A 14,358-nucleotide genomic window follows, 5' to 3' on the forward strand; every position below is an offset into this window, starting at 1 on the left:
TTGAAAAATAGGGTTTATCAGCTGATTAAAATGACTTCTACATTTCAACTGTATTTAAATGACTTTGGTAAGATAGACGGTACAATCTCCTTTTTTAAAGAGGGATGTCAAAACATTAGAAGTCTGTAACATTACAACCAATGTTGGAAACAAATGAAATATAATTTGTGTAGCTGGTAGGAAGGCCCTGTGGCATGTAAGAATAAAGTAGTCCTCTGCCAGTGAAACTATAAAATCACCATTTACTGGATTAGAGAAGAGATATGGAACGTCACCTGGAAGGCAGGTTCATAGGCGTCCAGAACAGTCTAGATAGGTTACGATGCCACAGAAGAAATGACATAGGCAGAGACAGTATGGCAATGGCAAGGCTGGGGTCAGGACAGACAATGTAAGACCTCTAAAGGGAGAGTAGGATGGCAATGCCCATTCTAGCATTGTTAGGGCAGAGGTTTCGTTACTGGACAGCGGGCCTTTCTCGGTGAGAAATTGGGGCTTGGTTCCCACACCCGGGGTGGAGCCTTGGGAAGGAACACTGGGAAGCTTAGCTGGTACGTTACCGGAGGATGGGCCCACCCTGACGCGGTATCCAGGTTCTTTGCGTCTCGAGCAAGGAATTGAACAAGATACGGAGGTAAAATAGTGAAAAAGCAGTGTATTAGAAGAAAAAGTGCACTTCAAAGAAATAGAAGTGGGCCCGGGCAGAAAGCAGTAGCTCAAGGGCCAGTTTTAAAAGGGACAGTACACTCGAGTTTGGAGCTGGCCCTAAGGAAAGGCAAGGTAAAAAGGGGGCAAAGGCCCAGAGGCCCAAAGATGGCATTATTAGCAGAAAAAGTACACTCCACAGAGTTTGGAGCAGGCTCCTGAGCAAAAACAAGGCTCAAGAGAGGGGCAAAGGCCCAAAGGCCCAAAGGTGGCATTATATCACGCTCCACAGGGTTTGGAGCAGGCTCCTGAGCAAAAGCAAGGCTCAAAAAGGCAAAGGCCCAAAGGAGCCTGGGGGTTTTATCTGGGAGGGGCCATTCCTCTCCAGGTGTGGGACCACTTGAGTGACACCTGTGATTGACAAGAGGCTATTATCTCTTCAGACTGCACATGTTCTCTGCAGTTTGAAATTGTTAACTACAAGCTGATTGGCCCTTCTCTGTACCTGGGCAGTTAATCTTGGTGGGCTCTGCACCTTGAATGGCTTTGTTACAAGCTAAATAGCCCTCCCCACCCTACACCTGAGCCGATTACTCCGGTTGGTCCTGCAGCTTCAGGCTTTTTTATGGTTTCAGCCTTAATTCCTTCCACCGTGGCCATGTCCCTGACTCATTAGGATTTTTCTGTCTCAGTTTTACAAGCTTTAAGAGCTACGTTTTCTAGCACAAACCAAGTTCTCTCATGTGGCGTAGGTATAGAGGGAGCCTGAAATCTAAGGATGGGGAGTGGCCTGGGGAGGAGGCAGGACTCTATAGAGAGGAAGTAGCACTTGCTGAAGGTCCTGAGAGAGGCGCTGGGAAACTTTAAGGAACTGAACAAAGGCCATGGAGTCACATAGGTAAGAGGCTCAAAAGGAGTATGGAGAGCAGGTAGGGTCACAGCTGTGGTGTATGGGTGCGCCATTCCCTCTAGAGCCCGCTGTGCTCCCTTTGCCCAGGGCCACTGTGCTGGTTTGATGCTGGTCATTTATTTCAGTAGGGGTTATTCAGTGATGATTTCCTTTCTTCTTTTTAAACATTTTTATTGAGGTTCAATGGACATACAATAAACTGCACATTTAAAATATGTACCATTTGATAAACACGAATGTATATATGCACCCATGAAACCATCACAGTCAAGATAGTGAATCTAGGGGCCGGCCCGGTGGCTCAGGCGGTTGGAGCTCCATGCTCCTAACTCTGAAGGCTGCCGGTTCGATTCCCACATGGGTCAGTGGGCTCTCAACCACAAGGTTGCCAGTTCAATTCCTCGAGTCCCACAAGGGTGGTAGGCAGCGCCCCCTGCAACTAAAATTGAACACGGCACCTTGAGCTGAGCTGCTGCTGAGCTTTCGGATGGCTGTTGGTTGGAGCGTGTCCTCTCAACCACAAGGTTGCATGTTCGACTCTCACAAGGGATGGTGGGCTGTGCCCCCTGCAACTAGCAACGGCAACTGGACCTGGAGCTGAGCTGTGCCCTCCAAAACTAAGATTGAAAGGACAGCAACTTGACTTGGAAAAAAGTCCTGGAAGTACACATTGTTCCCCAATAAAGTCCTGTTCCCCTTACCCAATAAAAATCTTTAAAAAAAAATAGTGAATCTATCACCCCAAGACATTCTTTCCTTTTTATGCATTTGCAAATTTTCATAACAAAAGTTAAAAAAGGGTGTGTGTGTGAATATCCATGAGGCAGGTCAATAGGGCTTGGTGACTGAATGCTTGGAGTTACTGAGAGAAGGGTCTGGGATGACTCCTAGGTTTGTGAAGTGAGCCACTGAGCAGGTGGACTACCGTTTATTGGAACTGGGGACACTGGAGAAGAAACTTGGTGAGTTCACTTTTGTACATTTTGAGTTCACAATGGGACATCCAAGTATGGATTCAAGGAGGCAGGTGTTAAAAGGGATAGTTTGGCCTAGAGATACAAACTTGGGAACACTGGCATATAGTAACCGAAGCCAGGAAGTAGAAGTTATCAAGAGAATAAGTACAGAACAGAAAATGGATTTGAGGGGAAAAAGAAACCGAAAAATTCAATTGTTTTATGATTAGTTAGGAGGGATGAGGAAAATGATGAGTGTACACTACCGCAGAAGCCAAAGGAAATTAGGGAGAGAATATCCCATTTGTGCTGATCCCAGTAAGCCATGTTCTGTATAATAGTTTTACTTTTCACTGACAATTTATACATTATGATTTATTTACCAGTAATTGTGGGCATACTCTTGAAAGATGTCTTCTTCAGTGCATTAACAAAATTAAGTTTCTCAGCCTATAAAGCTGAGGACAGGACTCTAAATCAACTAAAGTAAACGATACTTAGTGAGGACTCTTGAGATAACTGGCCAGCTTTGTCTGGTGACTTCTGTGTCTTTCTTTGAAGCATTTACAGTACTTACACTTTAAAGTGAGTCATATTAAAATAAACAATTCCCTTTTTTGCGTATCATCAACCTCTGGGAATCTTAGAGTGAAAGAGGAAATCTGGATCATGAACAACTTCAACCTCCCCGAAATGGAGGAATTTTACCTTAAATTTCTCGATGATTCCCAAGCACTGCCTGCACAACACAGTGAACTGAGGACTCTGGATCACTATTGTGTTTCCCTGAAAATAAGATCTAGACACACCATTAGCTCTAATGTGCCTTTTGGAGCAAAAATTAATATAAGACTCGGTCTTATTTTACTATAAGGCCAGGTCTTATGGAATATAAAATGGTACCGGGTCTCATATTAATTTTTGCTCCAAAAGACACATTAGAGCTGACTGCCCGGCTAGGTCTTATTTTCGGGGAAACATGGTAGATCAAGATTCCTGTCCACTTCTTTATATCCCACTGGGGTGGGAGGTGGGGAGAGAGAGCAAAGTATGAGAAGCAGTGCGACGTGCTGCAAAGAGCATGGCCATTGAAATCAGATGGGCATAGTTCAAGTCCATTTCTACTATTCATTATGTGTCTGATCTTGGGCCATTAAGTTACTCTTTCTGAGTTTGTTTCTTCATTTGAAGATAATGCTTCATTGGCAAAGTTAATGTGAAGCTTAAGCAGTAGAAAGCATGTAATACAGCAAATGGATGACAGAATTAGCTTGATAATGGTAGCTATTACTCTTACATATGGGCAACTTTTCATAAGACATTCAGCAAGAAAAAAGGATTATGTTAATTTTGTTAATTATTTTTAAGTAAGAAGGGCCAGGAAAGGATAAAGAGTTAAGAAGATTCACAAAGCCAAGAGGTAAAAGCAACCCAAATGCCCATCAGGAGATAAATGAATAAACAAAATATGGTCTATACATACAATGGAATATTAGTTAGCTTTAAAAAGGAAGGACATTCTGACACACTTACAATTACAACATGGATGAACCTTGGGGACATTATGCTAAGTGAAATAAGCCAGTCACAAAAAGACAAATACTATAATTCCATTTATAGGAAGTATCAAAAATAGTCAAAGTCATAGAAGTTGAAAGAGAATGGTGGATTGCCAGGGACAAGGGAAGGGGAAAAGGGTATAGAGCTTCATATTGGAAAGATGAAAAAGTTCTGGAGATAATGTTGTACAACACTTAAAAATGGGTAAGGTGGTAAATATTATGTTGTTTTTTTAACACAAAAAAAAAGTAAGAAGGAGAAAGGAAAAGTCAGAAAAGGAAGGTCTGAAAACTTGGAGGACAGGCAAGGGTTATAATGATATTAAGACATGAGCTAGAATAGATTCTATGATACTAAAAAAACCGTCTCTAATTTTTAAGACATAAAAAAAAGTTACAGCATTGCATCTCATCTCAAATTCATCACATTTACATTTACTGTTTAAGTTCAAGGCACAGCGCTAAAAAACAAACAAAAACAAAGCTTAAGAAAAAAATCTTACCTTCAAGAAAATAGACATGTTAACTGTTATTATAAAATATGATAAACAGAATTAAAGAGACAGTACAGAGTACATAATACGAATTATTATGGTAGAACAGAGATGATTTTTCTGGAAGGAGTGGCATCTAAATTGAAAATTCACAATGTCTTCCAAAAAGCTTTCATCTTACAATCTGAGATTCATTAATAGTTATTATAATCAGAAATGATAAACTGTTTTTTTAAAAAGAATAATTCATATCTAGAAATAAAAGGAAAGAGGGAAAAACATTGATCTGGAGAGAGGAAGACTTCCTCAATTTCTTCATCACTATACTTTCTATTTCTTAAATTAGCTCCAAATTTTCCTATTTCTGAACTTTTGTCCACACCATTACTTTAATATGGATAATCAATCAGTATTCCTTTATATTAATATGCATATATATATTTATGTACATATAAAACAAATGGGGTTGACTGAATTAAATTATAAAATGCTTTTAGATTAGTAACTAGAGTTGAAAATAAAAGATTTTCTTCTAGCATTTTAGAAGAAACAAATTATGTCTACAAGTTAATTTAGTTTGAATGAATTACAAGGATATCTTGGATTTAAGAGGCATGCTGGAGAAAGGCCATTTTCACAAACCTTTGCTGCAGAAAGTCATATATTAGAAAATGCATCCAAATGAAACAAAAAGCGGGCATGAGATTGGGTTTTCAGGCCAAGAACAACTTTACAAGTATATATTATCAAAGGCTTTTTTTGTTCACTCACACTCAATAGCCTACGCTAGCTATTGTGACTTTAAGAGAACACACTGACCAGCTAGTATTCTTTTTTCATATCTACAAAGATAATCATGGATATCACGTGTATCAGTGGTTCCTCAATGGGAGGTGGGGGGCGTTTTGCTACCGCATGGGACAAAAGACATTTTTGGTTATCACCACTGGGGAGGGGGTGTTACTGTCATCTCGTGGTGGAGGCCAGATATGCTGCTAAACCTCCCACTACGCAGGACTGTCCCCACTCCCACCCCAACAAAGAGTCATCCAGCCACTATGTCAACAGTAGTTGAGTAAACTTGATATATATAAATACGTTTTTTTCTTCCTCTTTCTCTCTTTCTCCCCAACTGTTCTTTTAAGTCGTATCTCTTGAATGAAAAATGGAGCATACTTTATGACAAGAAAAAGAAAATCCTACTAAATTTTTCTCATCGACTAGAAATTTGGTCCATACTGCATCTGAATCAGCACTGTTTTGACTGTGCCAAGAGACTTTTCCATCAAAGTTTTACTTGACCAGTGAAATAACTTTACATTAGATTTTATTGGTTATTAATAATATGAAATACAAGAAAATAGAGCCCCCCAAAGGAATAAGCAATTCATATTCACTTACCTGGTATCTGACCACCATTATTGGGCATCTGAAGTATCTTCTAGTAGATTTCATAAATGATTCCTCATTCTTAAAAATGTAAGGTGTGTTTGTATTGGTGTCATGATACATAAACTCGGAATTCATACAGTTAGAAAATATACTCACCAATGTAACTACTAACCAACATATTTATAAGCTACGCACTTTAAAATGTCTTGAGAATATTGAAAGCTCCAAAAATTTAAGTCATAGAGTATATATTTATTTTGTAACAAAATAGATAAAAGCAAATATAAAGTATATTACTGTTTGTACTTTGTACATTTTGATTATGCTGAAATCTGTTAATTTAACATTCAGTTAAAATAAATTTTAAATTAGTTGTTTAAAAAATGACAAGCACATGATTTAGATAAACTTTTTGTTCATCAGAAAAAGAACTTCAGGAGTAAATGATATAGCAAATCCATCCAAAACACTAGGTCTTCATCTTCTGCTTCTTAGACCACTCAGGTGCTTTTTTGGTCTGTTATAAGAAAAAAATAAAGACAAAAATCAAGTGAAATGCTTACTAGGAAGACATGAGGCAATTCAGAGAACTAAGTACCAATATACACTGGGCCTTTTTATGAAAGATTACAGTAAATAACTGCTTTTCTTAATTTAGAAGAATACTTAAGGGCAAAGGTTTTCTCTTTTGTCAGAAATAATCTCCCACCTGGTATGTGCGGAGAAAAAATACACATCTGTGTTTTCTGACTCAAAGCCTATATTTAATGTATTCTACAGAGGTGAGTATTGTATGAGTTGTTTCTATTTTCAAAGAGAATTATAAAAAAATCAAGATCACAGCTTCTTTTTTGTCAGTCTTATCTATCTCTATCTGGATATTCATGCACTCAATAGATCCTTATTGAAGGATTACTAAATCCAAATAATTGTGCTTTGGATCTTTTGAATCGCTAAGTATTTATCAGAGTACTTCTTGGGATTTTTAAAACTTTAAAAAAAAAACTTTTATTGGGGAATATTGGGGAACAGTGTGTTTTTCCAGGACCCAATAGCTCCCAGTAAAGTTGTCATTTTCAATCTAGTTGTGGAGGGTGCAGCTCACAGTGGCCCATGTGGGAATCGAACCAACAACCTTGGCGTCATCAGCATTGGGCTCCAACCAACTGAGCTATCAGGCTGCCCACTTCTTGGGTTTACTGATCAATCATTTCAGTCTAAAAAGAGCTCGGCTGTATAGAGTGGTAACGAAAAAGCAAGGGAGGCAGACTTACTGAATAAAGCACTCAGAACTCCTTATGTAAGGCACTGATTTTTGTCAAGTGTCCTATTTTGTATATTATAATAAAACATGGAGTTTATTGCTTTCCCACATACATCTGCTTAAAGCTATGAAGGACCACATTCCTAAATATATATGCATATATGTATGTAGGCATATAGGTAAGTATGATAGCTTATAATTTTACCTTTTTTAGTTTTATATGCGTTACCACCAAATAAGCTGGTGGACCCCCTACCTTTCTCCTCCACCCCCATCTATAGCTCTAACTTGAACTACATATACTTTCACACAGTCCCCACAAGCAACTACAGTTCAGCATGCCAAAATGTACTCCTCTAATTGTCCACGTTCTTTGCTCAGTCATCAATGGGAAATGTTTGATTTCTCTTCATCTTAGCTTTCTCCTTCTTTTCACTTGCTACAGCCATTTTAAACAGTCCCTACCTTTCACTGATTTTTTTTTTTAAAACTCAATTCTGCTCCTATCTTGACCCCACTGGCTTACCTTAGGCTCTTATCATTCCTGGCTTGATTCCTGCAAGAGCTTCCTAACTCTGATTTGGCTGTCCTATTCTGTTCAATTCATAGTCCACAATCCTTCCAAGCTTATCTTTCTAAAATGCAAATCTGTATTAAAACACTCCAGTAGTCCTCGTGTTGAAAGAAAGTCCAAAGTCCTTAGTCTTAAAGATGAAAGAAGCTTCCATCTTAGAAAAGCCAAGAGAATTCAAAGGTGGCTGAGGCTAGCTAACCCAAACCAAAAGAAAGCAAAGTACAAATTGAATGTTAGTTTATTAACTGGTGATGAGAAGTGTAATTGTCATTTGGCCAGGAATGCCTGTTAATTTTGCCAGTCCTTTTTTTTTTTTTTTTTTTTTTTAAAATAGTCACAGACCATAAGGAAGAGTCAGAGTAACCCCGGGGAATTGCTGGTTCTCTTAGAATCAGATTGAGAGGTTTGGTGACTGGAAAAGGTGAGTCACCTGAAAGTCTCAGGCTCGCAATCACAATCACAAAAGAACATCTACGCCAGTGTTTTTGAAACTGTAGATCTCTTCAATTTTATCTCAATAAAGCTGGAAGAACAAACTGTAGGTCTCAAGCTATGGGTAAAGAATAAATGTAATGGGTAAAGACCAGATTTGAGAAAAAGATCAAACTTCCTGGAACAGAAAATAGCAGAGTACCATGCCATAGTGGGGCTAAGTTCGGTTTTGAGAAACTGTCATTATCACTAGGTCACAGTGTTAAATGGTTTCCTTAACTGTGACTCCTGGACAAAAAAAACCCACCTCTAAATGCAACTTCTATAGACCAAGCTACAGATCTTCAAGCTTATCGCAAAGGGTACAGAATTTGTATACCTGCATTTTCTCCATCAACTGACACGAAACATTTTATTACAACTATGTGTGTATGGGAAGAAGGTAAATAAAACTTTTGATATTAAAGAGGAATCTTAAGACTCAAAAAAAGGCAGTATAAGAATTTCAATGGGAGACAGTTCTTCTTAATTCCTTTTATCTGTGTTTGGTCCATCGCAGGCCACCCTCCCCATCAATACATTCTTTCTTCAGATGTGTTCACGAAGTGATTTGCCACAGTCAAGTGTACCTCTGTCTTGGGGATTAACTGCTTTTCACACTTCCTAAAGTGACTTTTTGGATCTTTGATCATAACCCTTTTAAATTAATTTTCCAGCTTGCTCCCATATGACTAATGTATGTTCCTTATTCCTAGGTTACTATGGGGGCGCTTCACTTTCTTGATCATGTTCTAACTACTTTAACTTAGAAGACAGAGCCCCTTAGGATCTGGCCCATCCTTACCTCTTTAATCCTAACTCTTGACACTCCTACATAAACTATTTGTAGTTGAGAATAATTTAACAGCACTTGATTGAACACCTACTATAGCCAGGATCTTGTGTTAGGTTATGGGGATATAAAAATGAATTAAGACCCTGTGACAGAGTTGGCCAGCTGTTTAGCTTATACTTACTTCCCCCTTCTTAATAAGAGAACTGATTTTATTATGAGAGTAATTAACTCATCCAGGTAAAAACTACATTAATCAGCCTCTCTTGCTACTAGGATTGGTCATGTGATTAAGTTCTGACCAATGGGATTTAAGTAGATATTGGGTGGAACTTGTGGGCGAACTCCTTTAGGAAGGGATGTGGTATTTTCCCTATTTCTGCTTGCTTCCTGCTTAGAATGGAGATGTAGAAGGCTGAGGCTATAGCAACCACATTGTGATTCTGAGGACAGAAGCCACATACCAAGGATGGTTGAAGAGAAAGGCAGAGGTAACTTAGGTCTCTGATGACCTCAAAGGACCACATACAGCCCTGAAATGCTAATCTTCAGGTCTTTACCTGAGACTGAACACTTTGCTCTAGCTGCTGAACTAGCAGTGGAATGCAATTCCTAGACGCTGACACTCATCCTTAAATAAGTGTTTATTTTGTTCAAGGTGTATCTTGAACACACAGGCAAGTGTCTGGCCCACAGGAGGTACTCAATGCCACGATTCCTGTGATTTTTGTGGCAGGAGCACATTATAGCACATTGGTTTAAGAACAGATTGTGGAATGAAACAGCTCCAACCATTCATTTGTAAATTTGGGCAAGTTGATGACTTGTCAGTTATCTCTTACTATGGAGCGAATAAGAAATGACTGCGCTGGATATTCTGGGTACCTGCAGCTCTCCCCCTTTTCCGCCCTGTTGTGTGCCCCAGGAAGCTGCTAGCGGTGTCTTCTGGTTTCTGATTAGGTTTAGTTATTGGGCTGCACAGCAGGCTTGTAGGTGGAAGAAATACATTGGGCTATTTATTCCCCAGCTCCTTTGCTGGCCACGGTTGGGTCAAGGTAACATGCTTTTACAGAAGATCCAAGTTTCTATAAGAAAGCTCTACTTCCCCTCCTTGCCTCTTGAGACAAAGGAGTGGTTATAGTTTCTCATAGTTACTAGTCCTGAAATGTCCCTCACTTGGTTTCCATGTGCTTGTCAACGGTCCCTTCAGAATGTGACGCTTGTTTGGTGGAAGGACCTTGACTGACACAGCAACCGACACCAGAGAATGCTGAGAGAATAAAATGAGATAATGGACGCAAGCGCCCTTAACCCTTACGTTACTAGATAGATGCTAACTATGGACAGTATTTCCTACCTGATCTTCTCTCTCCGAGGAGCTCATTCCTATTTTTTCAGGACTCAGCTCAAAAGTCACCTCCTCTAAGAAGCCTGCTCTCATACCTCAAGGCTTCTTTAGTGTTCCTATCAAGAACTTAAAGCCTTCAACACTTATTAAAAATTTATTACAGTTGTTTATTTGAATCTGCCACTCAATAAAGGGTACATTCCTTGGAGTCATAAAACAATGTTCAATACATGTTGTTAAATGAATAAAATCATTTCTATTGTCATTTTAAAATCTAAATGCTTTATGTTATTAATGAGACTATTTAGTGGCTGATACCTGTTATCCACAATTTCAACATTGGATACAATTAAATATTAGATTTTTAAAAATCTAATCTAAACTTCAGTTTTAAAATATAAGACAGATACCCTAAAACTTTTTTTTTATTATATTAAATGATTCAAAATAAACTTCAATGACTATATTTTAAAATACTTTTCTGTGGTGGTGTTCAGATTTCATCATAACTAATATTTGGAAGCACCTAATTTTCAAATCTCATCCTATGTAATCTTTTTTTTTTTCATGTCTCCACGAGGCAAATATGCCTAACAATTAAGAAGTATGTTTATAAAGTAAGATATGACTGCTTTTCCAGTTCCTTTACAAGCCTCTTCCATTTCACTTTCAATTGGTTAGCAAGTATCACTTTGTCTTCCTTTTCTCCTGTACGGCTGTTTCTTATCCCTTCTAATTTATCCCTATAGCTGCCACTTCCTTTTTCTCCACCACCCCCTTTACCACCTTTTAAATTTGTCTGAATTAATATGAAAGGTTGTTGCCACTGTCTTCCATTATTCTAATTCATCTTTCTCTGTTGCTGTCCAGGTCTGACAACATAAACGTGACTCTCACACTATCGTGTTACATGCCTCTTATTAGGTATTTATCACACTGTATTATATGATACAGTTCCCATTGGATGCTGGGGCACTAAGGGCAGGGGCCCGGTGCTTGGAATAAGGCTTCAATAAATGAATACCTTCAAAGAATGTGTCCTAGACTCAAAAGACAATTTCATAACAGGAATTCCAAAATGTTTTGAGATACAACATGAAATAACCTTGAGTACATTATACTACGTGAAATAGGCTAGTCACAAAATGACAGATACTGTATGTGTCCACCTATATGATGCATATTTATAGTATTCAAATTCATAGAAATGGAAAGGAGAATGGTGAGTTGCCAGGGGCTGGGTTGGGGGGAGGAAGGAGAGTTGTTGCTTAATGGGTATAGAATAGAGTTCCAGTTTTGCAAGATGAAAAAGTTCTGAAGATCTGTCTCACAAGAACACGAACATATGTACCACTATTAAACCGTACATTTAAAAGTGTGTAAGATGGTGTGATGACATGGATGGACCTAGACAGTATTATGCTAAGGGAAATAAGTCAGACTGAGAAAGACCAATACCACACATCTCACTTATCTGTGGAACATAAAGAACAGAATAAGTGAACAAGCAAAACAGAAACAGACCCACAGACACAGAGAACAAATTGATTGTTACTAGATGGGAGAGGGACTGGGAGCCTGGGTGAGAAAGGTGAAGGGTTGAAGAAGTACAAATTGATAGTTACAAGAGAGTCATAGGAATGTAACGTACAGTATGGGGAATAGTCAACAATATTGTAAAAGTTATGTATAGTGTCAAATGGGTAGTGGACTCACTGGGGGAATCAATTCATAAATTATGTAAATATCTAGCCACTATGATATATACCTGAAACTAATATAAAATAATATTGAATGTCAACTATCACAAAAAAAATAATCACAGGGTTGTATAGTGCAGCATGGGGAATATAGTCAGTAATGTTCTAATAACTAGGGACAGTGTTGGATGGCTAGTCGACTTGTTAGGGTTATCTCTTTGTGAGTTAAGTAAATGTCTCATCACTGTGTTGTTCTGTACACCTGAAACTAATAAAAAAATAAAAAAATGGGTGAGATGGTAAATTTTATGGTATTTTTTATCCCAATAAAAAAACAGAGCATTGAAAAAAAATGTTTTAGAAACAGTAGCAATACTGAAAAAAGTGTATTATTGTTTCCAATGTTAGCTACTTGGATTTTGCTGTGAAAAAGTTGTATTATTTTATTATACATTTTACATGCTATCTTAAATAGGAAAAATAAAAAAGTAATAAGACACAAGTTTGTATTTAACAGTAAAGCAAGTTTCCATCAGAATCTATTTTTACCTGGGTATACTGACATTTAAAATTTCCTTAATATTAAGGTAATGAGGACATCTAGCAACAGGCAGCTGCTCAAAAATCTTGAGCATGTGCTCTCACTTCCTTCAGGTCTTATACGTAAGTGTCATCTTCTTAGAGAGGTCATCCCTCCCTAATCCTCACCCCTCTCCCTGTTTTATCTTTCTCCATATCATTTGTCATGTTTTCACTTCCTACACAATTTTTCAGTTTGTTTGTTGATTTATAGTCTATATCTATCCAAGAATGTAAGCTTCATGGAGGTAGGAATTTATAAGCTTACTGTCTAGAGCAGTGCTTGGCATAGGTGCTCAATAACATTTTTTTTTAAAACATTTTAAAAATTGTATTTTAAGTGTGTTTCTCCAGGTCCCATCAGCTCCAAGTCAAGTAGTTGTTTCAATCTAGCTGTGGAGGGCGCAGCTCACAGTGGCCCATGTGGGGATCCAATCGGCAACCTTGTTGTTAAGAGCACTGTCTTCTAACCAACGGAGATAACCGACTGGTCCTCAATAACATTTTTTGAATGAACGAATGAATGAATGTTGATTTGGTCTGCTGTGACAGAAGCCTCTCAGCTCTCTTTAAGGCTGTACATAAAGTCTCATGACAGTCTATATTCAGGAGTTTCCCCTATGTAATATTGTTAGGAAGAAGTTAGAAAATGAAGTCGGAGAAGGGGTGGGAGGGGGTTCAGGGCGCCTACAGAAAAAGCTCATAAATAGCTTTGATTAACTGCCTCCAGCACCCTTATCTGTTTCTGCAACAGATGACAGGAGGGGGTCTAGAGAAAGATAAGGACCTGCCTCAATAGACCTCCACCCATCTTGGGAGGCCACATCCTCCCATGGAAGAGCATGCACCACTTTCCCCCGCCAAATCAATATGTAAGTCCCTCACCCCACCCAGCAAACTGTAAGTCCTCGGGACAAAGGACCTAGGTCTCTGTCGCTCTGGCCCCCCCCTTTCTCTACCCCTACACCCCTCTCTCCCTCTCTCACCTGGCCTAGGCCTCTTTCTCCCACCTCGCCTAGGTCTCTCTCTGCACCCCCCTCTCACCTCGGCTAGGCCAGTTCTCTTCTCTGAGCACATATCACTAATAATCCCTGCCTGCATACTAATCAGTTTTGCTGACCTTTGATTTTTCACTGCGTTGGCAAGAAGAACCAAGAAGAACCAAGACTCCCCCTAACAATATGAAAGAAAATGCCATTACAGTTATATGGCTCTACCTAATCAGGCCACATCACCCTTTATAAACATAGTGGGCAGTATTTATTATTCTAAGTAACGTCACAATTATTGAGTGGAAGTGACAATAACCAGTAAGACATGGAAATAGCATATTCTGTTGTATGAATTCAAATTCACTGATATGTTTACTCTTTCTATGATCTCTTAATGTTAGGATAGAATATGTCATAGTGCTTTCTCATCTATATCACTATCTATGTCTAATCACTACCAAAGTTCAAACAAATCCCAATGTAGGTAATGATTCTGGAAAGCTGATGTCTGATTCCCATGAGATGTATTGTACATTCTTCATTTCTAGATATTTTACCAGTAAGGTACTATTAGTGATAGCCCTAAATTCCAGATACTGGAAGTTTCTAAGCCTTTATTATTCCTGATTAGTTCTGAGCAATGAGCATAAGCTAGATCACGAATTAGCAAATTAAGGTCCC

General features: G+C 38.6%; 1 protein-coding gene across 4 annotated transcripts in view; it reads right to left on the reverse strand.

The window, feature by feature from the left end:
- Positions 1-6,175: 6,175 nt before the first annotated feature.
- The window catches only part of PIBF1 (progesterone immunomodulatory binding factor 1), a 181,591-nt gene continuing 173,408 nt past the window's right edge, over positions 6,176-14,358 (reverse strand). For 3 of the 4 annotated variants that reach the window (XR_013993252.1, XM_081047028.1, XM_081047029.1), the window contains one exon: positions 6,191-6,473. Coding sequence is in view for 2 of the 4 variants with exons in the window: in XM_081047028.1 (XP_080903154.1) it covers positions 6,426-6,473 (48 nt within the window). In the remaining 2 variants the exon portion in view is untranslated. Of the gene's footprint in view, positions 6,474-14,358 lie in introns of all 4 variants that reach the window. The other variant, XM_081047027.1, reaches the window with a different exon arrangement.

Source organism: Rhinolophus hipposideros (genome assembly GCF_964194185.1).
Source record: "Rhinolophus hipposideros genome assembly, chromosome: 4".
NCBI classification, from domain to species: domain Eukaryota; kingdom Metazoa; phylum Chordata; class Mammalia; order Chiroptera; family Rhinolophidae; genus Rhinolophus; species Rhinolophus hipposideros.